The sequence below is a fragment of the Neurospora tetraspora genome, assembly GCF_033439725.1.
Source record: "Neurospora tetraspora strain CBS 560.94 chromosome Unknown B0H65scaffold_3, whole genome shotgun sequence".
NCBI lineage: Eukaryota > Fungi > Ascomycota > Sordariomycetes > Sordariales > Sordariaceae > Neurospora > Neurospora tetraspora.
The window spans coordinates 4071250-4098444 of NW_026944385.1; the positions used below are offsets into that span (position 1 = coordinate 4071250).

The window sequence follows — 27195 nt, forward strand, 5'->3', positions numbered from 1 at the left end:
CGTGCCGGTGTAAGATGTTGGCTGATAAGAGGCGGGATACGATATGTGAGACGCCGTTTCGGTGAACAAGGAATAGAAGATCGAGTGAAGCTGATAAGAGACTTGATTGTTATATTTCAAACAAAGAAATAGGAAGTGTTCTGTAGGTACAGGATAGTAGGTGTAGAACAGAAGATGGGAAGAAAAAGAAGAAGAGGTGAGAACGGACGGATTCTCGAGATGGAAGCCATGCCCTTGATAAAGAAATCAGGGTAAACCCGAGAAATGGGATTCGATAGTAGTAGTATCCATCACGATGGAAAGCCCTTGCGCCGTTTGCCGCGAGGAGACTCCACCGCCCTACTGGGACTGCGTTGGCCCCGAGCTGTTTGGACCGATCGAGGCATCGTGAATATGTGGATATGTGGTCAAGGATCGTGAGGCTTCGTTCCGCGCTGTGTACGGTGGCCCATGTCGGTTTTCGTTTCACATCCCCAAAATCAAATGTTTGCCAGCTGCAACCACTAGAAACGCGCCCTGGCGCGTCAGATTAACAGCCACATCGCAAAGATAACCTTATAAGCGTATATACTGCAGCTATTAGATGTGACGGTGTAGAATTAATTGATTGAAGAGTATATATAATTGATTCGCTTAAAAGGTATAGAAGGTATTGGGGTAACTTAGATATACCTAGAAATTAGGTAATATTAGGTAATTAGAACGCTAACTTCTATATAGTATAATTAATACTACCCTTAAATTTAATATACCTCCTTACTTATAAACCTTCTAAATAGGGTAAAAGTAAAGCTATTTATAAAATTTCTCTTTTAGTACGTCAATTTCTCTAGCCAAATTATAAATATCTTTTAGAATATTATCCGGAATCTTTTTATTTATCCTTATCTTCTTACGAATTAATATATTTGTTATTCCTATTAATTCCTAGAATTTCTTATAATTTAATTATCCTAAAACCTTTATTGATTTATCGGCTAGTATTTTCTTCGTTTCTAAATATTTAATTTCAATCCTTCCTTCTATAATTCCTACCTTAATTAGTAACGATAAATATTGACATACTTCAACTTAGTTATTAATTTCGCTATTTTAATAATTGATATACGGATTATTTATATATTATTATAACCGATTATAAGTATATCCTTATCGAAGGGAATATTAATCTCCTTATATAGACATATAATAGCAATAGTTTCCTTAGTCGCGTTTAAAATTAATAACAATTCTACATTTATTACTAAGGTAAATACTATCTTTTATTTAATTACACTCTAATAAACCAAACTATTAAAATATTTAATTATAAATTTATACGAATTCTTTCGATTTAGAAGATCATTAGTATATGATGTATTTAAAGCAATTTCGAATTTTATTAATTTATTATAATAAAGGGAGAAATTAAAATAGTATTAAAAATAATATAAAACCTTATTAATAATTTTACGATATTGAAGACCGGGATTATAATTATAGTAAATTAATCGATTAGAGGCGTAAGTAATATTAGGCTGGGTAATTACGGCGGCGTATATTATAAAGCTAATAATAACTTAATATTCCCGGATTTTATTAAAAGAGGCTATATTATCGTAAAGTATAAACTCTTCGTTATTTATTAAAATAAAGGCAAAAGTATAAGGGTTTTTAATTAATTTGGTAATTTTATAAATATATTCCTATTAAGATAATTAAATATAATTTACTTTTCAGTTTTAAATAATTTTAATATTTAAAAATTATTAAAGGTTATTACTATTAATAAATTTATATTTCTTCTTTAATTTCTTCGTAACCTAAGTAATTTTATCGTACTATAATTTATTAAAAGCGAAAATAATATCGTTGATATAATAGAAAATTAGGATTCTATTACATTTGAAAATATGCGGGTCTTCAAATAACGATTTAAACCCTAGGCTTTCGAAAGTCCTATTAAATTCTCGTTATTATAATAAAGGAATTCGTTAGAAATTATAGAGGGCTTTAAGGATTTTAAGAATAATATTATACTTTTAATAATCAGGAGGTATACGTATATAAATTTCTTTATCGAAGTAAATATTAACGAAAGTATTTATTATATTATATTAAATAAGTTCGAAATCGAATTTAGTAACGTAAGTAATAATTAACCGAAATAAATAACTAATTAATATTGAGGTATACGTTTCCTTACCGTAATTATATTATTAATTTCCTTTAATTACAAAGCGAACTTTTACTTTTAATAACCGACTATACGTGTTAACTGTATATATATATATATATATTTATATATAATCGAAGATTTAAAAACCTTTAGTACAAGGAACGTTTTTATCGATTTTAATCTATAATTTTATTTCTCTATAACTATCGAAATATACTTCCTCTATTTATTTAATAAGATTACCCAAATCGTAATATTTAAAATCGTAATAGATTTTTAAGATTGGAAGGAAGTTTTAACGTTTAATAGAGTCCAATCTACTACCCCTAGAAATTAAATAGTTAATTTCTACTTTTATAACTATTTTATTCTACTACTACTTAACTATTACGCGAAGACGTACTTCACAAGTAATGTTAATAGAGAATGAGAGAGTAAGTAACTGGTTGTTGGATAGAGTAATAGTACGTAACGATTGGCGATAGTCTTATTAAAGGAAGCGAAGATAATAACTATTGAAAGCCTTAACCTAGAACCTTATATACGATTTTACAAAGCGTAAACAAAATAAATAATAGGTTGTAAAGTAATAATTAATTAATTTATTCATTTTAATAGAGACTGACGGGGTAAGCACTCTTATATACCGTGATATAATTAAATAAATATACCTATGCCTAATTCAATATATATTATAATAGGGTAGAAATATCTAAGTACTACTTAGAATATCTCGTAATAACTCCCCTTCTAAAGATGGAGAAAAGTACTGACTATTTATTAATAAGAGCGCTAAATATAAATAGACTATCAAGATTATCATTATCCTTTTCAATATTATTTATTTTTTTAATATCTATCCTAGTAAACTTAATTATTATAAGTATTAAATCTAATATTTAACCGTATTTATATCCTTTGCAGAAAAATATTATATATTTATTAGAATTATTATTATAATATTTAATTTTCGTAATTAAAATCTCTAAGAGTATTATATAATAATTATATTATCCGCTGTTAATAGGCATTGTAATCCTCTTCGAGTTCGCGACGGTTCTTATTAAAATATAAAAAGTATTACTCTTACAACGAGAGCGTTTAAGATTAATAGAAGGGGCATTTTCCTTAATCCGTTAAATTTCCGGTATTTGATAATAAAGCGAACGGATTTTAAGTAAAGTATTAAAGCGGGAGGTAGATTAAGCGGATATTATATTAGATTGAGCAATATGTCATAATATGCTGGAGCGAATAGAGTAAACTAATATAAAAATCAGTAATACGTTTAATTAAAGGCTACGGAAAGTAGAAGTCTAATACTAAACGCGTTGAATTCGTATCTTCTTCATTTTTTATTTATTTTAAATATTTTATTACGTAGTTCCTCTATTACGGTTAATTAATAGTAGTTAGAATTAGTTAAATTATTCTATAAGAAAAATAAAGTCTACTTAAATTTAGTAAGAATATTAATATAGTTAGCGGATTTAACAGGAGTATTAATAACAGTATTAATAATACGTTTATTTTTAGTTATATTAATTTACGCGCGGTATAAATATTCTAAATGCGTTAAGAGACTATTAATCTATTTATTGAGACTACTCTTATAATTATAATATTAGAGGGCAAGTAGTTAAGCGCGGGAAGGGATATAATTGTCGAATATAGGGTTATTATCATTGCGTAATTTAATGGCTTTTTCTAAGGTTATTTTCATATTATAGTATAATACGGTCTAAGAGAAAGTTTATAGGTTAGTAAAATTATTTTCGTATTTCTTAATTTTATTATAATAATCTTAAATGATCATATTAATTTCATTACGTAATTTTTAGAAATTTATATCTACTCTAAAATTGAATATTTTATAATCCTTATTAAATATAAGAATTACTGTATTTCTAATTGGGTAGACTTTACCGACCGAATTCTCTTTAGTAATCTTTCCCGTACGAGCGCGAATTTTAATAGCGTTAACGAAGGGCTTACGCGGATTTTTACAAGCTAGGGAAGGTTTAACATTTATAATATTAATTAAGATTATAGGATTACGGAAAGTATTAGTTTTATGCTTAATAAGGTAGCCGAATTAATATTATTCTTACGTATTATAGAATTCAAAGTCGTTAAAGTTAATTATACGACTAATAGAATAAATAGGTTGTATAGGAAGATTAATATTATTATTAAAATGGTCGCTAATAATATGCATAATTAATAGGACTTTATTATATTAAAATTATGAAAAAATTATACCTTTATAAGTATAAGAGATTATATCGATTTGGATAAAAATGAACTATATAAAAGAATTATATATTATAGTATAAGAATTATTATGATTATCGGTAAAATAGTCCTACTAAGTACCGAATCCATTATAAAGGATAATATTATTGAATTTTAGGGACGTAAAGATTATTATAGTATAATAATTAGAGTTACTAATAATATATAAGATCGTTTAATTTAAATTGATTTGGATGCTAATACGTTTAATAATATTATAAAGAACGGAAACGAAGCGATTATTATAGTATACGAATAAATATTAAATTATTATAGGAAATACTTAATAATAGGTAACTTCTTTACTAATTTTAAAATTTTTAATTATAATATTATTAAGGGCGTAAATTTTATTACGCGAAGGAAGACGGGTATAAGGATTTAAGTCATTTAAAACGATATTTATATTATTAATATGGTTAATTATATATTAAAAGCGAATATAATTAAAGAAGGGCACGAAGGTTTAATCACTTATAGTAATGATATTGATAGTAATAAAAGTTAAAACGATAATATAGAGGCTATTGTAATTTATATTAATAATTTTATTTTCGACGCCTTTCTTATAAAAGCAGTTAAGGTATATAATTAAATTAATAAGAATAAGGAAGCAATTATCTAATTGGATTACTAATATAGTTGAACGGAGGTTGCTATTTAACATATTCAATTCGCTATCAGAATTGCTATTTTAAATAATCTAATTAATAATTTTAATATAAGAGTAATTAAACTACGGGGTAATTATTTCAATGTCGTACTTAATTATAAAAGTAAGATTAAGGGTTAAATAATATAAAACGATTAGTTAATAAATATAATAAATAGTAAGTATAATTGTAAAACTGAATAATTATAAAGATACGGCTACTTATAAAGGTTGAAAATAGAATAAATAAAAGGTTTTAATAAGAAATGAAGGTTTTAAATACATTGAAAGAATTATATATGTATTAAGAACCTTCGACCCTATTTAGATTTGTATTCCTTTAATTATTTGCCGGGTATTATATTTACTTTATTATTTTATATAATTATAATTACTTAGTTTTAGCGGCCTTAAGTACGCGTATTAGAATTATTTATTTAGGATGAAAGAATAAACGAAAGAAATACTTACGATATTTAATATACTATAAGTCGGCGGTATTAATTTGGTAATTATATTATAATTTCGAATTTAGAAGCGCGAAATTTTATTAATCTTAATAAATTACTTACGAAGACGATAGGAAAAAGAGTAAAATTAAGATCAAAAAGTAAAATAATAAAAGGAAAATATTTTTAAATTTCTATATTAAATGGTCTTCGCCTTTTTTCCCCCCTTTTTATTAAAAGAATTATTATTCTAAATATTATAATTAATTAAGTACGGCCCGATTTATAAATTAAACGCTAAATGACTTTCTTCCGAGTGCCCTGGAATAGTAACTCCAACGGTTATTTAGCGTTAAATTCTTTGACTGTTTCCTTAGAATTTCTTATAAATTTGGAACGTAATTCCTGTATATTATCTTTATCCTAATATCTAGCCTAATTAATAAAATATTTAATATCTTTCGGTCCTTAATTTCTAGCTACCAAATTTTCGACTTCCTATTCTTCTTAACCGTTAACTTTTATAAATTAAGGAAGCGGAATTTTTTTTCCAAATGGATTAAAACTTTAGGTTAGCTTCTATAAATATATAATAGAAATTACTAAATAAGTATACTATAAAGAAAATAAATTAAATTTATAAATTAAAGGGTTAACCTTTTTTAAAATTTTATAAGGACTTATCTATTCTATTAATTATTTATTCTTCGGATTACTTAATAAATAATAGTTTTTACCGAAGCGAAAATAAATTTTATTTCTAACCTTAAACGATATTAGAAAGTACTTTATATTATATTTTACTTTAATTGCTATACTTATTTTATTAATAAATTCGGCGGTTTCCAGTTGGAATTCTTAACGTACTAGCGCTAAAAATTCTATTATAATTACTTCTTATATATCCGGGACTAATAAATTAATTATAAATTTAGGTTTAAAACTATAAATTAATTCGGTTAGAAATATACTAATAGTAGCTTAAATAATATTATTCAAATTATATTAAAGTATTACTAATATAAATGGCTATACCCGAATATTAATAGCGTATTATATATGAATTATTATTTCCGCCGTCTAATTAGTACGTTCGGATTAACTATTTGTCTAAATATAATAAACTATTGAAAATAATAAATTTACCGCTAATACTTTAAAAATACTACGCTAAATAGTAAAAACGAACTTTAAATTACAATTGTTAATTATAACGACCGGTAAACCCTAATTATAATACTGTAAAGCTTATAATAGAATAGTAGCCTATTTTCGTACGCTGTAAATAGAATATCCTATTAATAAGAGTACTTTCTTATTAAATTTATAGGTCACAGAATATATAGTATTAAACTTATTGAAGCCGGCAATATTTTATATTGTATTAATTAATAGAACTATTAGTATATTTGTTATAAAATCTATAATAATAATATAATATAGCTTAGGAAAAGTCCAAGTTAGTATAAGCTTACTAAAAATTAATTAACGATCGCACTAATTCTACCAATATACTTTATAATATTTAACGTATTCCCGAACTATTTATATTTGTTAATCTATATAAAAGTAAGATAAATTGTCTATTAACCTATTAATATTAAAATAGTATTTTTTGTTATAAACGAATTATAGGATTTTCTATATATAGGAACGAAGGATATAGAAGTAATGCTTATCCTAATAATTTATAATATAAAAGGCCGTTCTTATGAAGGTAAAACCCGGCAGGTAAATTAAAACGCTTATTAGACTGGCGTATATAAATATACTTCGGAAAATTAATATTAGTAATTAATTAGAAGAATTTACTATATTTAAGGTCGGAAAGGCAAACTTCAATTAATTATTAGCGAAAAATAAAGGAAATTATAGGAATTATGATATAAGTATTCTAGGAAACTTCTGTATATATAAAAATAAAAGTATTAATTTCTTCTAAATAATTAAAATAGGATTAAATATCGGTAAATTTATTGGAAATATCGTTATTGTTAGCGGGCTTAATAATCGGTAACTTTAATAATGTATTAGGAACGATGTTCAATACGTTTCAAATATAAAAAATATTTAAATTAAATTAGGAAGCTAAATTAATAACGTTAATAAATTTGGAGTTAACTTTAATTAGATTCATAGTACGTAGAGAAATATATTTAATAATACTTATAATTAAGATGTAATTAATAATGATATTTACGTAATATTCGTTAGATTAAACTATTTTACGTAATTTTCGTAAGGCCTAAATAATCGCTACAATTTTAGTTTCCGTAGAGCTATAATTGTTTTTGGCCGGAAGAATTAATTTTAATAGGAAGTAAACTAATTTAATTATAATTAGGGGAATCTTATTAATACTAAGAATAGATTCGCCATCCTATACGTATTTAAATTAAAAAATGTAAATCCTATAAATGCTTTTATTAATATTTATTTTAATAAATAATATTTTGCTCTTAATATAATAAAATAAATACGGTTAATTATATAAATTCTCCTATATATTATAAAAAGTTTTTAATTCTTCCTTAGTTAGTTCGAATTTAATTTTAGAAATATAAGCCTTCCGAACGTATTTTATTACTCTTAATTATAAATTTCCCGATTTTCGTACTCGTTTTAGTAATTTAGTCTTCTTCTTATTTAATAATTCTTCTTTAATTACGAACTAAAGTATACTTTTACGTAGCAAACTAATTATATCGAAATGGATTTTAAAAAAATTTAAAGTATTTAGAAAGTTAAATTTCTAGAACGCTTTAATTCGATTTTTTATACGCGAAAGATTTTTACTATCGATAATACTATTAAATAATTAAATAAATAAGAAGACGGCGAAAGATTTATTAGTGCTATTATATATGTAATATTTATTAAATAAATTTATAACGATAATTAAGTACTTTAAATACTCTTCTTTAATTATATTATAAATAATAATATTATCGATATATATTCGTACAAATAAATAGTAATCGAAGAATAATCGGTCTATAAACCGTTATACGAAAGCGAGAAAGTTCTTAAAACTTATAAGAATAATATTAAATTATTCAAAACCCCGAAGATTAATTACTACTATATAGTTATAATAGTAAATAACGATAGGTAATTAATAGAAAAATTTAGCGGCGTCGAAAATAGAAAAGAATTTCCTACCGACTATTACGTTAATAATATTCTTTTAATTGGGTAACGGATATATATTTAGAATAATAATATTATTTAGCGGTTAGAGGTTAATAATAATACGATTTTCATTAACCCTATTATTTTTCCGCTTAATAATAAATACGGGGTATATAATAGGCGTAAATTATAATATAAAAGATATTTTTCTTTAGGCGTATATTATATTACATTCCTTATTAAGGAATTTACAATCTTTAGTTTTAAGAAGGTAAGGTTTAATAATTCTCTGTTAACTTTATTACCTTTCAACGAAATTAATACGTATCTTATCTTCTTCCTTTATAAGAACGATCCTTTTATTTTTAAAAACGTTAACGTATTTACTTAGGAGGCTTTCAATTTATTAGGCAAGTCCGGCATTAATATTATAAATATTAATACCTATTTCGGAGGGAAAAAATTTAATATTATTAAATTCATTAAATTTATAAAACGGGACGTTAAAAGTTATTTTACGAATTATAATTTCTTTATTATTTTTTATACGTTCGTCGATATATATAGTGTATTATTCCGGAGAAAGTCCGGCTTAAATTGCCGCGGCCAAATATATTACGTCTAAAGCGTCGATAAATATCGTTTTTTTAATAATTTTAAACGAACGGTATATAATTATATTAAGTCGAATACTTACGGGGATAAAACTAATTTATTAGATTAATTAAAATAAAGGATTATTTTATATATTTTATTATTTATAGTAATGTTTAGTAAGAAAGGATATTAAATATGAAAATTATATACTAAACGTTTACTTTAATTATAATAATTATTAAGTTGGGCGCTATAATATATTAGGAAAATACTTAATTAATTTAAAAGAAGAATTATATTATTTTTGGCGAAAATTTCGGTAATGAGCGTATCTTCTTTTATTTCTACTTTCTTAAAAGAAACTTCGCCGCGTACTTTTATATTAACGATAGATCAAAAAGAGTAAAGAGCAGTATTAAAATTAACTTTTATTCTATAGTAACGAAGGAAATTGATATTTAATAATATATTTAGGCTTAATTTATTAATAACTAGGTCGGATATTCAAAAATAATTATGAATTATAATATTATTAATTTTTCCTTCTATATAGAATTAAATTTAATGAGAATATTAATTACCGTTTTTAAATTAATTCTCCTTATAACGTTCAATAGAATCAAAAAATACCGAATATTAAATAAAAAACTATTAGTAAATATACGATTTTTTATAGTTAATAAATAACTCGAATCAAAATATACTATAATTAATAATATATTTAGGCTAAATTTAATATTAATTTACGAATATAAAGTATTTTTCCTTAAATTTAATTCTCCGTTTCGTAATATAATATTAAGAATGGCTTTAATAGTTTAACTTTCAATAAAAGTAAATGAATAATATTAACTTTTATATATAATATCCGATGAGGTTAGCTTCTAACCGTCTATTAATACGGATAATCTTATTTTAATATTTACGTTTTTTACTTTTCCGACCCGTTCGAACGTGTCCCGGAAACCCTTCGAAATTATAATTTAAAATTTAAATAAGAGATTAAACGACCTATAAAGTATTTAGGCTACTCTTAAATGTTTAAAAAATTCCATAAAATTAAAATCGGATAGTAAATTTAGTAATAAAAATATTATATAGCCTTCGGTAAAAGTATTTTGAATAATGTTTTTATTAAGAATAGTAGCCGGGTATATAAATTTAAGCGTTAGCTGGGTAATCGGAGTAATATTATTAGAAAATATAGGGATAATAAAATTAATAGGACTAGTAAAATAAATAAAAGATTTATTATTATATTTAAAGGCCGATATATCTATATAAAAATTATTTACTTCCTCTTCAAAATTATAAATAAAATTGTAACCTTCGCTTTCGAATTTAAATACTCTATTATTAGCGTTAGATTTATTAATATAAATATAGCAGCCATTCTTATAGAACTACTACTTACCGAACTATTTATTTCAACAATAGAAACGAATATTATTATTACCCGAATAATTGCTATTACGATTATCCTAACCAAACTTACTACCAAACTTATTATTTCTAAATTTATTACTATTATTATTATTATTAAACCGATTATTAGAACCCTAATTATTAAAACGCTTATTATTTTTATCCTTCAAATTATCATAATCGCTCTAATAAATAAAAACTTCCCTAAAATTTGCTAATACTTCGCTAGAAGTAGTATTAAGGGAACTTTTATCATAATTAGTACTTATAAATACTTAGAAAATAAAGCGCGAAACATTCAAAAGATTAATTAGCTCGCTACGCACCGCTTTAGCCTTCTTAGTAATGGCGTCGATGTAATTGCTAAACTATATACCCTATTATAATTTAGCGTAGTAGAATTTCAATTTTAAGTGTAAATTATTCTACAAGTAAATATAAAATTAAAAATTATTACTATCACCCTATAAATCAGCGTATATAGATATTTCTATAAAGTAATTGTATAAAATATAACTATTTTTCTTATTTATTTTTGTGGTAAATTTGTACGTATTCAACTATTTCTAAGCTTCGTTAAACCTAACCCCGAAAATTTAGTTAAGGGTGTCAATAATCTTGTTAAAATTATTATAAAGCTTACTACGTTTAAGGCTAGAAAGTATATTAGTCTACTAAGAAAAGGCGGCTCTATATAATAATATTTGAATATTATTAGTAATAATTTTACAACGTTTAAGATAAATGAGCGAAATTTCGTAAATAGCGTTAAAGAAAAGTCTATAATCAGTATAGATATTAATTTTACTATTAATATAAATACCCTTCTTCTTCTTATTTTTATCCGCGTTAAAATAAAATACTCTAGTATTAAAGAACTTCTATTAAATAATTCTATTATTGAAATTCCCGTTAAATATATAGGAATATTTATTAATTTAGGTTTTTAATTAATTAATCCTTTTTAATAAATAAAGGATAATTTTATTAAACGCTCCGGAATTTAATATCGTACCGTTACTACTAAAATTGGCCGAATAATAAAAGAAATTAACGGAAGGGGATTTGGCGAAATCTACCGTCGGCTATTACAGGTTAATAGGCTAAATAGGAATTTAATATAGTTAACGGACGAAGGGTTAAATTAGAAGAAGATTTTATATTTGAAACGAAGTTTTAGGGATTTAATATTAGGAAATTTAATTTAAGGTAGAAGAATTTAACGAATAATATTTTTAATCTATTAGCGGGAATAGCAATTAGGCAGCAGAATTTATTTAATTTACTAACGAGCGTTATAACCGGGTATTATAATACTATATATAATTAGAATAGAACGTATTCCGGTTATTAATATATAAATTACTAAATAATTTATATTCGGATAATAACCTCCATCCTTCTTAATAGATAATTGGTTAGAAAATAGTAAATATTGTAAATTTTCCGTTAAGGGCCGCCGGTTATTATAATTAATACGAAAATATTTTAATTAATTAGTAGCGCTAATAATATGTAAATTTCGGGCCCTAATTATAATATTATAATACGGCGGCATTATACGCTACTTTTAATTAATAGTACGGACGGTACTTAGGGTTAAACCGTTTTAAATAGTACGAACGATATATTAAGGAGGTTTAATAAAATAAATTAGAAAAGTGTTAATTATAGTCGGAACGGGGTATTCGAATTAGTATTCCTATTATTATTTTACTACGAATCGAATTAACGCTTCTATTTAAATTATATTAGCAAAGTACGTAGTAACTAGGTTAATAGCGAATTATTGAATAAGATTAATGGCAATTTATATAATTAAATTAGTGTGTAAAATAATACATTTTATTAGAGATATAGGATAAATATTTTAATTGGCCGGAATTAGTAGTAAGGAAGGCAGTATCGGGCCTTAAATCGGATGGATGGGAGGAGCGTTGGCTATTTTAATAATATCCGAAAAATTAATAAAAAGAACGTCAGCTATTCTAACGGTATTAGAGAAATTATTAGGAAACTAAAATTAAAAGCCTATTTTAAATACATTAATACTAAAAGGAATTAGTACTTTAGTAGTTTATTTAATTATATTATTAGTAAAGTTTTAATTATTAAATTTAAATTAATTTATATAATCGTAATAATATTTCTTCTTAAATTAATAAATTTAACCGTCCTTATTTTTAGAAAATAGTGAAATTTCGCCACTTAGGACGGGATAATTTTTAATTAAGCGGCGATACTTTCGTAGGTTAAATTAAATTTTTTTATTAGTTACATCTATATTAATAATTTAATTTATATCGAAGCCTTAATTTTCGTTCTTCGTAGCCCAATCTTCTTTAATAAGAATTTAATTTATTTTATTAAAGTAAAATTTAGCTACCTTAATAATAAAATCCTAAGCGACAGTATAAAAACGTTGTTTATAATAAAGTTATTTATAAAATATAATATAGTTAATAATTTGCCGCGCCTTACTTAATTACTAATTATCCTATAGTTTAAAAGCTATAATTAAAATAGAATTGTTATTATTCGTTATAGTAAAAGTATACTTCGAAACCGGTAGGGATAATAGAAGAATTATAAAAAAAGAGGAGAATTTAAAAAGTTAGAATAAGTAATATACTTAGTTTTAGGATAGTAAATTTAATAATTATATCAAAGTTATCGAAATAAAGAATAAATTTCCCCCCTTTACAACAGGAAGAAAAAAACAAATAAAAAATAATAAAGTCAATTTAAAATTGAATTATAAATACTATTTATTATGCGAAGACATACTTCATAAATAATACTAATAGAGAATAAAAAAGTAAGTAATTAGTTATTAGATAAAATAATAATACGTAACGATTAGCGATAATTTTATTAAAGGAAGCGAAGATAATAACTATTGAAAACTTTAATTTAGAACTTTATATACGATTTTATAAAGTGTAAACAAAATAAACAATAGGTTATAAAGTAATAATTAATTAATTTGTCGATCTTAATAGAAACGGACGGAATAAACACTCTTATATACCGTAACATATTCAGATAAGCATGCCCATACCTAACTCAACATATGTCACAATAGGGTGGAAACATCCACGCACCGCCTGGAATATCTTCTAACATTAACTAATTAAATAAATTTCCTAACGTTAAATACGGCTTCCTATAGTTCGAAGGTTAGGAAGGAAATAAACTCTAATAAATTGATTATAAGGCCGGTAATAAGAATAATTAGTAATATATTTAATAGGGTAGGGTAGTTAAATATAAAATTAATAGATATCTTACTTTGAGCGGTAGGTTTTATTAGTTTTTAGACGGTTTCGTTATTATTTTCTTAAAGTTCGTTATCGAAGAATAATAGTAGGAGAGGGGTAAAACTGTTATTTTCTATATTTTAGGTGGTATTGAAGGGTTCGAAATATTATATAGATAATTAACAAGGTTAATTAATTCGGATAAATAAATTAGTAATTTCGTCGCTAATTAACTTCAATCCTTCTTTATAATTATTAAAGTTCTTTAAATAAATTAAATCTTCGTTAAAGAATATATTACAGGTATAAATAATATAATTAATCTATAGGTTCCAAATTTAACAGATAGAAGAAGTAACGTAGCCGATAAAGAATCCGATCCAAACTTTTGATTAAAACTTTTTACGCTATTATTCTTGCTTTTATATAATACCAATTATTATATATATTTTATAACTATAAATACGTAGATAATTAAAATTAAATTTACGGGGTTCGATTTATACCCCCTTACAATAAACTATAAAAGTGTAAAACCGCTTGTATAGTAACTTCCAATTATAAAAATACTTAGATAATTGTTTAATAAAATAAACTAAAATTAAAACGATTTAAAATTAAAAGTTATAAGGGAATTTAATACTATTTATTATTATATACGCTTTTTCTTTAATTATACCCCCTAAACGCTTAATACCATTATTTTGAATTTAAATATTAAGTATTAAAGCTTCGAAAATAATGAAGCGTATAGCTAATTTATCCTTAATATATTAACTATTGAATTTATTATTGTACTTAATATCTTTAATTTTAATATTATACCGGTAATTAGTTGTATCGATAATTGAAAAGAATCCTTTAATAATAGTTTTAATTATTTAATTCGCTATATAAATATCTTAAACGAATCCAATCCATTAATAAATAATAAATATAATATATTTAAAATTACTTTTCCCTACTTTATATTCGAAGAAATCGATAGCGAAATACTTTTCTAGGCTAAATCTCCTATTTTATAATTTTCGTTTAATTTATTATTTAATTCTTAAATATTATACGTATTATATTAATAAATAGCGGGCCCTTTAAATTTAGTACCCTCAATATTATAAAAATATTTATAAATTTAAAGATTATAATAATTAAATCGTTTATACTAAAATTTAGCGGGGATTTTATATACGCGATAGCCAGTAAAAGAATTAAAGCGATTTCGACGAATAAAGAAAGCGGTATAATTAAAAGAAAGGAATAAATATTTAAGAACCGTTTAATAATAAATTTCTTAAACGAAATGAAAGAATAAATTATTTAACTAACGGAAATAATTACTAGGAGATTTATAATTTTAATAAGAATTTTACTTTTGAAATAAATATAATAATATAAAATTTATAATAAAATTAAAGTAGAAGGCTACTTCTTTTAACTATAATTTTAAAATTCCCCTCTCTCTTTATACTTTTACGTTAATAATCCTAAAATTTTTAATAAGTATTTAAAATTTACCAGCCCAAATATAATCCTTTAGGGACGCTATTCGAAACGAAGAAAAACGATTGATTTTATTAAAAATATAAATAGAAGCCCCGGAATTAAAGATTATAAAATTCTTAAATAAATAAATATCACCCTTACTGTTATTCGTATTAATAATACTTTATTTAATAAAAAATATTAAATTGCAAATACTGATTTTTCATCTCTTTTAATTTTTCGAAGCAATAATTTATATAAAGGTAATAAAGTAGTCCCATATTTAATTCTTAATTTGCTTAACTTCTTTACTAATTTTAAAATACTTTTCGAAATTTTTATTAATAAGCTTTTAAATAAAACTACTTAATTTCTATTTAAAATTATCCTTAATTTTAAATATTAAATAATAATAGCATATTATTAAATAAAGGCTTCGTTCGTAAATTTTATAAAGCGGTATAATACCTCCTCTCTTTTTCGGCTATAAAAAATCCTTTACATTTTTATTTATACTATATTTCTTCCTTATATTTACTTTCTACTTCTTTTTATAATCAAAATTAAGAGTATCCTTTTTATTAAACGCGAAATTTTACAAGTTAGAGCAGCCAATACCCTAAACGCTACGAACTACAACTTTTTTAAAAGTAATTAATAATACAATATATTTTAATATATTAACCCTTTTAAAATTAATAAATACATCTTTATATTTTAAAAATATTTCTTTAAATTCGTTATTAAACTTCTAAAAATTACTAACCTAAATAGGCTTATATTTATAAACTATATTAATAAAATCGGTAAATTATAAAATAGGGGAATTTACTTTATTAATTACAAACCTCTTCCCGTTTATAATAAGCATCTTCTAATTAAATAGCTACTTTTCGAAATCCTTAAGTTATTTCTTTATAATCTTTTTAATAGAAGTTTAATAATTTTAATAAGTTTTAGTAATTTAATCGATAAATCAATAATTAATTTAATTTTTGATTTTTTTAAACTAATTACGGATAAATTTATTCTATTTAAATAAAATATTAATATAATAAGTAGCGATATAAATATTTATCTAATTATAAATTCGGACATTAGTATCGTTAAAATCTTTTTAATATTTATAACAAATATTATACGTATTATTAATTTAATTATACGCTACTTTCTTAATGATTATTAAATTAATAGAAAGGTTAATAATTCTATCCTCTTTAATATCCTACTCAGTACAATATTTATTATCCTCCTCTTCCTCTTTTTTATTTTCTTTTTCCAAATTTCCTTTTTCATCGTCTTCGTTAGCGCCGGTAGCGGCTTCTTTTTAAAATTAAATAATAATAATAATTTTAATAATAATACTATTTGTATTAATAATTGTAATAATAATAATTATTACAATTATAATTATAACCTTTTTAATCCAAATTCTTCTATTAAATTTAATAAACTCCTTCTTTATTATTAAAAAATAATCCTTTACTTACTTAATAAAAAAGAATCTTACTAATTCTAAGGGTAAAATCCTTTAAACTATGAGTCTTCCTTTAAATAACCAATTATTAAAGTCCTAATTACTACTAGCGAATTTTTTAAGAATTTTATACTAATTAAGCTAATTAATAAGGGTATTAAAAATAATTATAATAGCTTTATTAATATATTCTTTTAATAAAAATATAATTAACGTTATTAATTTCGTAAAGATATTCCTTATAATTAATAATTATAATATTGAACGTAAATACGTAAATTAAATTATTAATTATTAAATATAATAATATAGAAATAATTAATTACAGAATATATATAATTAATTCGTTTAGAAGGTATAAGGGGTGTTAAAGTAACTTAAATATGCCTAGAAACTAAGTAATATTAGGTAATTAGAGCGCTAACCTCTATATAATATAATTAATACTACCCTTAAATTTAATAGTGATAATTTATAGTAATTTATATATTAACTTATAATAAGGAAACCCCAACCTGCGTAATACTATTATATTATACCTACTATTTTGAAAAGTATTAAGGGTAACGCCCCGCCCCCTCCCCGGAACGAATTCTTAGTATTTATATTTAACAGTATTAATTTAGGCGAAAACGATAATTATACTAAACCCGCTAAAAATTAGGAAGAAAATGAAAACGCTAAAATACGCTTACACTTCGTCTTAAAGAAGTTATTAGATTATAAAATCTAAAAGACCTAAAGTATCCTTGCCCAAAATAAAGTTAATTAATTAAAGTCGAAAAAGAACCCAGTTTATATAACGGGAGTAATGCAATAGGATATATAATTACTTTAGCAAGGGGAAGTGGGTTTATATTTATATGTAGGGTATAGCTAATAGCTGGAGCCAGTTGAAATTAGGGCTAGTTGGTGATGTGAAACGAAAATCGACATGGGCTACCGTAGCTGTGAGGGAAAAAGCGAGCTCCACCGACTCGGCTAGCGTTTCGTCCCCATATGCTGCCCTTTGCTTCCCGAGGGTCCGTTCGGGTGGTCTAAGTGCGTGTTTGGATGCTCTGAAATGGCCCTCTGAAGTGGGTGTTCTGAAATAGCTTGTCAGAAGTATTGCACGGGCCTTTCTGAAATATCTGAAATTCTGATTTTGGTTCAGAAACGTTCTTGGGCCTGAATGTTGGCTCTGAAATTCGAGGATTTGATGAAATTTAATTGGATGCATCTCAAAGAGTGGGGCCAGAATTTCAGAACGGGGATTTTGGAAAGATTTCAGAACCAAAACGTTCAGAGCGCTTCCAAACAGCACTCTAAAAAGACAATTTCAGAACAGTAACGTTCAGAGCGCTTCCAAACAGCACTCTGAAAAAACCGGGTCTGAACATTTAAGAGCCCAATTTCAGAGCATCCAAACACGCCCTAACCCTCATCCAAAGACCTCGAGACGTCTTCCCCAGAAAATATCGAGTAAGAAGGTTGTCAACAAGCGAGAATGGAATGGCATGGTGGTGGTGATGACAAGAGGTAGGTAGACCGCTCCCCATCCATCCATTCATCATTCACCAAAAGACGACGAGACTACTACATCATCGACCGGCGCTCCTTTCCCCGGCAAGTTGAGATTAAGCTGTCACACGCTCTCTTGGTTTCGGTCAGGGGTGCCGCGCGCCAACATGGAGATAAGATAGAGAGGCACGTAGGGCAGAGAGGTAGATCTTGAGGTGGCTCTGGGAGAAATACCGATTGCTGATCGGATTGAGATTCAACCAAGGGACGGGAGAGACGGGAGATAACAGAATACCATATGATATCAGACCGTGGCACTGGATGGTCAATTGGCCGGGTTTTCCTTACCAAGAGATTGTAGATGACTGATAGGGAACATGTCGGAAGGGAAAGGCCAAGATGGAAGGTGAAGCCCACGGCAGGGAGAGAGACCATCGATGTCGAAAGAGAAGGATGGAAGTCGCGGTCTTTTTGCGGTCTCTTGCAGTTTGCGTCTAGGTTTCCCCTTATCCGCGGCCGCTGATTGGTGCGCGCAGCAATACTCACCTCGCAGTTTTCCCTTTGCGGTTGCTGGTTTTTGTTAGTCGGAAGCAGCCGTAGTCCGACGCAAGCACGCCCCACCAGATAGGGTTCCAGACACGCCCCTCCACTAGGAAAGGAACTTTGCAGGCGGGGGTCCAGATGGGGAAAGTCACCGCCTGCCAGGATCCTTTTTCATTCAATGCCACAGTGAATCGCGACGATTGACAGGAGTGGCAGATATCGGCCGCTACCAGGACCGTTGTTGTGGTGTTGGTGGCAGATTGACAGTTGCAGTGAGGATCCGAGTGTTTCTGTTTCAACTGCGTCACTGATAAGGAAATCAACATGACGACAACAGCAGAGCCTCTACTAAATACGACAATTCACAGCTCAATAAGGGCAGAAACGTCGACGCAGGGCTCGTATCGGTGAGAAATCCTCTCTCAACGAGTTTCCGGATTTGGGAGGCGCATCCGAGGTTATTCAGTGACCGACCATCCGTCGTTGTGAAAGGCGGACTGAAATCTAGAGTGAGTGGAACCTTCTGGGCGGATAAGAAGTGAGTTTTGATCGAGTAAATATCGAGTAACACTTTCCCACCCGCTGCTCTTGATTCGCCCAATTTCTTCACTTCCACCGAATCCTCCTTTTCGCCAGCCAACGTCACACGCCGACGCTGACGCCGCTTTCGCTCGCTCGCTGTTTGTCAAAGTGGGCAATTCGTCGTCGTCGTTGCCCTCGTCGTCGGGGGTATCCAAACCCCGGCCCGAGCCACCAGCTTTCCTCCTCCTTCCGTCCTCTTCATCCTCCTCGCTCGAATGTCGGCAATTGCTGGTGAATGGTGACTGCAACGGCAACTGCGAGGACCGCAACTGCAGCAGGACAATGCATCGATGCAAGAGCGACTCAGCTGCACGCCGAAACCATTCAACGCAAGGGGCGCACCTGCAACTTCCATCCAATTCTTATATAATTATTGCGTAGTTCATTGTGGATATCACATTGACATCGGGTCGGGTAGGTGCGATGGTGGGAATCCACACTTGTCCTCGTCTCCAACAACCACACCAAGAACCACACCAAAGACGCATTACGCTACAGTAGCTTCAGTTCACCGCGAGAACGCAAAGATGCGGGTCTGCTGAGGCTAGTTGGGCGCAAAGGGCTTGACCGACTCGACTCTACCATCACGTCTCAGCTCGTTTTCCCATCAGATCCTCAAATCCAACACCACCACCGACTTTGTGGTCATGAGATTGATTGACAAACAGAACAACAAAACCGAACCGAACCTAACCCATCACCGCGTGAGATCCAAAGGGTCTAGAAGCCCAGGAACATCCCCGGCACTTGGCAATTTAAGCTTTGTTCGTCTTCCCTTCGAAGCTTCGACCATGCCGTGCTCAGCTTTGACAGGACATCTGAGACAGGACTCGCTCGCGAGCTGGACGATGCGTTCGTCCGTTCGTTCGCGCGCCGTTTTGGTAGCGGCAACGGCAACGGCAGCGGGCGGCGAAGGCGAAGGCGAAGACGAAGGACTCCGAATTCCAAACAAAGAACCGAGCGAACGTTCGGACGGCCCGATGTGAACCGTCAAGGGATTACCTAAGACCATTGCTGTTCCCCCTGAATGAAGGCCGAAACCGAATCATCCAGACCTTGAAAGACCTTGAAGGACCCCGAAGTCGGGTTGTTCCTGTTACATAACGGCATTCGAGGATGACTTTCGATCTTCGGTGGTTCCTGCATATCCCTATATGTACATTGGTACCTCTACCTGGACAGAAATACACTACACAGTACACTACAGACAGAAGACCCTTTGCGTTCGCCCGAACAAGCCAGGCTGAGCTGATGAAGATGCTGGATGCCATGTGTCGAGCTGGCATTTGACACGCAACGCATTTGGAGGCACCCATCTAGAGTCGCTCGGAGTCGGGACCAAGTGACCAAGCGGGCCGAGGTCTGTCTTTTGGCTGACATGTATTCTCTCTACTTTCACCCCGTGATGTTTTGTGATTCGAGCTTTGCATTTCCGGAAGAGCTAATGTTTCTGCTTCTTTTCGTTGGTCTGTCAGCCAGGCTGTATCGGCTAGTCGCTGAGCATATACGAGGTGTTGACGATGTTATCTGTTTGAGGTGAACCAAGTGGGAGCAAAAAGGGGTTATTGCCATCCCAAGAAGTACGTCGTCGAGATAACCAGCATTTCGAGGCACGTCTGTGATAATCAACGCATCTGAACCTTGAACTCGTCATCTTCCTCGTGCGAGGCTTCGGGAATGGGTGGGGGCTGGTGTCTGTTTGATGATACTTCAACATGGACTTCAGACTCCGGACGAACCAGCCTCTTGGCGTGTCGGACCGGAGGGAATGGTTGAAACAATAAGGCTGTGGCAAGGACAGGGGCAATCTGAGATGGATTTCTCTGATGGGTGAAACCCCCCTGCTCCTGATGATCGTCGACATCGAAGGTCATTTTCCCCTCTTGTTCTTGCTTCTTCTTGTCGTCCCATCCAACGCAACAAGAACACACTACAAAGGACTTGATCATCCCAAGTCCCCCAAAACCCAGCGACAGCGACAAGAAGGACCAACCCTCTTAGGGAGATGAGGCGGAGAACACCAGGGGATGGTCAGGCGCCGAGTGGCGCAACTCCTTGGTTTTTTCATTCACCAGCTCTTGCCGCTGGTTTATCTCTTTGCGGGGAACAGGGATTTCCTGCTGCAGGCAGTCGACACGGGCTTGCCTGTCTACTAGAGCCTGCTCGTTGATGGAGGCTTGCTCTTGGGCTGGAAGCTTTTCGCTGTCCGGGACATGCTCGGTGGTGGGTGCCTCCTGCGGCGCCACGAGAGGCGGTTAACGATCGGGAAGACTAGCCTGGCAGAAGAATAAGGCGGAATTGGTGTAGCTGTAAGGGGAAGTGCCTGTTTTTTGCTTGCTTCTGGCTTGCCCTACGATTGAATTCCTGAAATCGCTACCTAACGATATCTCATCGCAAGACTGGGGAGTTTATATTCTCGTCCTCGAAAAACTCGGCTCAAAGACAGCTATATACATCGGCTCTAGTGCAAACGCTAAAGGTATAATACATCGTATCCGCCAACATCGTGGAGCGAGCGCCAACTCTGGCATAGCCCCTTCGGCTACCAGCGTCCAAGAGGCCCTCAACAAAGGATATACCATTGTCCATTTTGCGCAAATTGCGAAAGTACCAATGCCAAGCCAACAGACGGCTGAAACCCGGGCTCTGCTTATCGGTCAGCTTAAGGTCAGCTCATGTCCAGCCCGTTCCGCTCTCACAGGACTTGCAGCAAAGCCGGCGGGCACGGGCTCGAGGGACCAGTCACTATCTACTTCTGGGCTACCCAAAACCCAGATGAAATCATGGCGTTTGTCTTTCCGTTGGCTAGTCTCAGCTACACAGAAATAGCCTCAGGGCGTCAGTCTGGATGTCTCTCTCGTTCTGCTACAGCATTCATCCCATTTACTGCTCGGACTAGAGAAGGTCCTGGGAGAGAACTTTTATCATGCGTAATGTTTTTCCAAAGAGTGCTTATCTTTTCGTCCGAACCCTTTGGGTTTATTCAATGGTCTGGAGAAAGCATTCGCTCGGTGACGGGAGAACTTTTTAAGCCCTATTATTCTCACACAGTTCTCTCCTCCTCTCCATCATCTTGGTCATCACACAAAGTTTGCGCTTTTCCGATCGCTCAACCAACTCTGGACTGCGACTGCGACCAAACCAGAGCCATCAATCTCAGCAACAAGCGACTGAAAGTACCTTAGCAATAACAATCTCAGCTTCGGTACCATCAGCTCCCTCAGTCAACGCTCATTGCGTCAGCCCATAACTCCCATCGCAAGCGGAAGGATTGCGACCAATATCGGCAGTAGTCACAGCAAACATACGTGCTGTGAGCAAGAGGCGACATTACGAATATTTGGAGGAGTCCTTCTCGCCCTGTACGTATGACTGACTTCGTCTTCTTAAATATCCTGCCGCGCACCGTCTCTTGTCCCCGTCATCTCTTTCCCATTAAATCTCTCCAGCCACTGTATATATGCGCGCTTGATTACCACCACCACCTACTAACTCCTTCGCAGCTCGCAACGAACCTGCTCTGCAATCAAGCTATCGCACTTCCTGCTTGAGCCGCCTTCCACGAAACAATGGCCTTCATCATCCTCGCTTACAAGGGCCGCCAGGTTCTCGTGGCCCGACCTCAGTCTCTCAGCCAACTCCAGAGCACCGTCCTGGAGATTTTCGGCACAGATGGAAAGAACCTCCGTCTTTCCATCGTCTACGCCGATCCGAAGGGGACCAGGAGCCTAGTAGAGCTCCATACCTCAAGCTACAATATCGTCAAGGACGGCGATATGATCTTCCTCGCGAACGCCAAAGCCATCGCCAACAAACCAGCCAATACCGGAACTCAGCAGGCGGTGCCTTCGACGTCAACCGAGCAGCCTGCTGGAGATGTGCAGATGACAACCAAGATTACCACCAGGGAGTCACTCTTGGAAATTGCACCCGAGGACCGTCATCTTCATGTTGACTTCGCTGAATTTCTTAGGCACAATCGCGGCAATTATGGGAATACCAAAGAGGCTCACCAAGAGCCTTTCTACTATAAAGGCATGCCGGGGTATGATTGATGCTCGCACACATCACAACACACAATCACACCGCATCGCAGTACAAAAAGCACCATGTCTTTGCAGTCGGATAGTGGCTACAGCCGCTATCAAAGACCAAAGGAGGCATCGTGCCCTCCCGATTCGGCGGAGCTTGTGTCTCAACACGTGCTCGAAGTCCGCGCACGAGTCATCTACTACGTTATGACCAGAAAGCGTGATCCTATCATTCGTCTCGCAGACATTGACGAGCGCTTTACCCAAACTGACCCCTGCGCAGGCCACAGCAGCGATCAAAATCTGTGGGTGCTATATCGAGGGGTTTGAGGACGTCATGATGAGATTTTACAATCTCGGATTGAGTCGCGTGTCCACTGCGACACACCTCTATGCCCTCGACTTCAGTCTGTGGATGACCTTTGCCCGCTGGCTTCTTCTTCACCGACACCATCCTCCGCGGACTCGGATAGGACAGCTCGCGCGGAGGAACAGGAGGTCCTCCACAACAACACTAACGGCCATGACTCCTTGACCTAGTTAGTCGAGGAAGCTGCCTACGCCATTGACAACAGCGCGATTGTCAACGACTTTAGCGAAAGTGTGCCGTCGCGGGAGGAGAGTCCGACTATTCCAGAAGCAGTAGTTCACTACGGCTACAACTACAAACCCCTCTTCCTTTCCGCCTCTCTGTGCTCGATTAGTCTCTGTGCTATGCTCGATCAGTTTGTTCTTGCTGCTACGACCCGCCTTTGGCTGCTGCTGCTGCTGCTCTCCTCCGGCGTTGGCATTAAATCATTGGATCTTCCTCATACCGATCGCTCCTGACGGTTTTCTGCCCGGGGCCTTTTACCTTGGAAGTGGAGATGGCAATCCACAACGGCTGGGGGCTCTACAGATGATGACCAGACAATGATGGCAACGGAAGCGGCTTTGGAAACCGACTGACTGGCTTGCTCATGTCGGCTCCAGCTCTCTCGTCTAGCAGAATCTTATGGTCCTTAACCAGCGTGCTTGGTCACTATGAGGTTCATCTACCATCCAAGACCAGCAAACTATCACAAGCCCCTCAAAGTTCCGATCGAGCTGCCAGAGGACGTCCTAGGCCTACTGTACAACTCTACGGAAGCCCGGATCATCCGGGTTGCCCACCACACCGCCGCCTTTGACTCGGGCCCCCTTTCGTTATACTGGTCAAGTTCGACGGCTAGTCGTACGTTGGCCCAGACTGATTTGCAAACTATTCATATATGCCAGACTGTGAGCGCATTGTGACGATATATTGGAGGTAGTGTCGGTCCATTGTCGTGTCATGGCTCAGATCGAACGGCTTTAATTTCGACGCTCCCTGATTCTAGGATGGTGGTATGATTCTCATGGTTGGAGTTGCTGGGTGCTAGTTGGACTGCGTTTGTTCTGGTACGGTTTTCGTATAAAGGGCCTCATACGACAAGTTTTGCACTCAAGAAGGCGGCCAACTTGCCAAACTCAACTCGGAGCCCTCGAATTGAGTTGTAACTCGCCTTGGGGGTCTCAAATTGAGTTGATTTGAGTGGAGTTGCGTCGAATTGGGTTGAGTGAGATGAGTTATCTCAGGCGCTGTACGAAAACCGTACGAGAACAAACACGGCCTTGATACACACGCCAGTTCTCCTCGTAAGGTTCTTCTAAAGGAAGAGAAACCATAGGTTTGTGGCACTGGATGCCGGTGGTGCTGTAATAGACACTCCGTCTTAAGGGCGGCAAGGTTACTACCCTCCTATCATAACGCCTGTGGAGTTCACACCCTCATATACTACCTATTCTCGACATGGATATATCTGCTTCTTTTTTGTTTTGTATACTTCTCACTCTTATTTCTGCGTTTTTTGAATTCGTATTCTCACTTTTTTGCTGTCTTATGCTGGTTTCTCTTCCTTGCGTTCATAGTTACGGTCTACGGATCCCACATTTTCGAACGGTCATCTACTGCACATGGAAGGCGAGGCGTGTCTTGGAGTATCCGACACATCAGACGATGAGGGAATCGATTTGCCGGGTGTTGACGGCCCGCGGAAGGAGTGCAACTGCCAAGCAGGCCTATTGTTTTGTAACTGACGCGCCGCGCCTTCCTGGATCGGATAAAATCTTATTGACGAGTTTCGACAATAGGGCAATCACTCAAGGTGGGTCGAGCTTTTTGTTGCTGCCCCTCCTATTCTGCTTGCGGCCCGGATTTGATCTCCGACGTTAAAATTTAAGAGTCTGTTTTCTCTCGCTCTTGCCTTTCTTTTTCCTCCATCAGCTTGGTCACAGCACAAGAAGATTTCCAACTCTCTTTGATCTTCAACCAGGGCAACTTCGTCAGCGACTACAATACAGATCACATTCTCAGCCTCCCTACCATCAGTATCACCTGCAGCGATATCAGAATCGGCGACACAGCCACCACGTCGAGGCGAGCAGCTGAATCACAGTGATGATCGAGTGATATCACCAGCAACAAGAACAAGCATCTTCACGTTGTCAGTATACCTTCAACCCTTCAATATGCCTTCCTCCTCCTCACTTTTTCCTCACCGAGTGCACCATTCGCTGGCGGCCAGCGTTGGTCGTACCGCTTAAATGCCAAATCTTTTTACAACCAGTGACTAACTCTGCTGTTATCCCAGGCCCTCAACAACCTGTCCTTCTTCCCCGCCTCTTCTTCTTGCTTCCGAATCGTCGCCCCAAAAAGCAACTGTGGCGTTCATTACCATCTCCTTCCAGAGCCGCCGCGTCCTTGTCGGTAAGCCCAAGAGCCTTGCCGACCTTTTGCGCACAGCCAAGGAGATCTTTGAGCCCATCAGCGACGACGTCCATCTGTCGATCGAATTCACCGACTCAACAGGCAACAAAGCCATGGTTGAGCTCCATGAGTCGAGTTACTCGATCCTCAAGGATGGTGACGCTACCTTCTTGATTGCCACCAGCAAGAAAGACAACGAGCACCTCGACGCCGCCCTCGCTCTCCTTTCATTACAAGACAAGGGGGAGGCCAAGGTCGCCGCAAAGAGGGTAGAGTCCCTGAACAAGGCCCTGAAGTCGATAGACAACGCCCGTTCGAAAGTAGATGAAGCTCGTCGCGTTGTTGTCGCTCGGATTGAGAAAAGGGCCGCTGAACTCGGCCTGGTACTTCCGGAGGAGAAGCAGGAGGAGAACTAAGGATGGATAGAGAGGACTTTTCGTGTGGAAGAACAGCAGCCTGGATTCCGATGAACCGAGTAGCTAGGACTACTTGTGGTAGCCTGTCTCTCACTACTAGAGCTTACTACAGACAACTTCTCGTTACAAAATATCTTGTGTGCACAAGTGTTGCACGCAGAATACTTGCCAGCTTTGTCACTGTGGGAACGGGCAAGTAGCTACGTGCCCTGATTGAAAACATGTGGATCTTGATCAACTTAATTATTATTCTTCCGGGATGATGCAGTCATGGAACTTTTGATCCTTTGAGGTTATCAAAACCTATCAAGAAGCCACCTTCACCCAGCTCGTGCTCTCTACGGCCAAGAGGAGCAGGTCACTAACACTGACAACGAGATGGGGACTAGGGAACAGAAGACTGAAGATCTAGTGATCGAAGCTATCCCT

At 33.1% G+C, this 27195-nt stretch overlaps 4 protein-coding genes across 4 annotated transcripts; 2 read left to right on the plus strand and 2 right to left on the minus strand.

Moving 5' to 3' along the window:
* Positions 1–18190: 18190 nt before the first annotated feature.
* Positions 18191–19176, minus strand: B0H65DRAFT_463135 (uncharacterized protein; the record flags this gene model as incomplete). The annotated part of the gene is made up of 1 exon (XM_062826685.1): positions 18191–19176. A coding segment is annotated over exon 1 (355 nt), but the record flags the coding sequence as incomplete, so codon positions are not given.
* Positions 19177–21177: 2001 nt separating this feature from the next.
* B0H65DRAFT_441872 (uncharacterized protein) lies at positions 21178–22141 on the minus strand (the record flags this gene model as incomplete). The annotated part of the gene is made up of 2 exons (XM_062825550.1): positions 21178–21482; positions 22132–22141. 2 exons carry the CDS (start codon positions 22139–22141, stop codon positions 21178–21180), a joined length of 315 nt encoding a protein of 104 aa, XP_062683430.1.
* Positions 22142–22859: 718 nt separating this feature from the next.
* B0H65DRAFT_173327 (uncharacterized protein) lies at positions 22860–23764 on the plus strand. Its single transcript, XM_062821401.1, has 2 exons — positions 22860–22914; positions 23056–23764. The coding sequence occupies exon 2, from the start codon at positions 23122–23124 to the stop codon at positions 23605–23607; it is 486 nt and encodes a 161-aa protein (XP_062683431.1). The 5' UTR covers positions 22860–22914; positions 23056–23121; the 3' UTR covers positions 23608–23764.
* Positions 23662–26766, plus strand: B0H65DRAFT_548130 (uncharacterized protein; the record flags this gene model as incomplete). The annotated part of the gene is made up of 3 exons (XM_062829557.1): positions 23662–23892; positions 24124–24308; positions 26235–26766. The coding sequence occupies 3 exons, from the start codon at positions 23662–23664 to the stop codon at positions 26764–26766; spliced, it is 948 nt and encodes a 315-aa protein (XP_062683432.1).
* Positions 26767–27195: the final 429 nt, after the last annotated feature.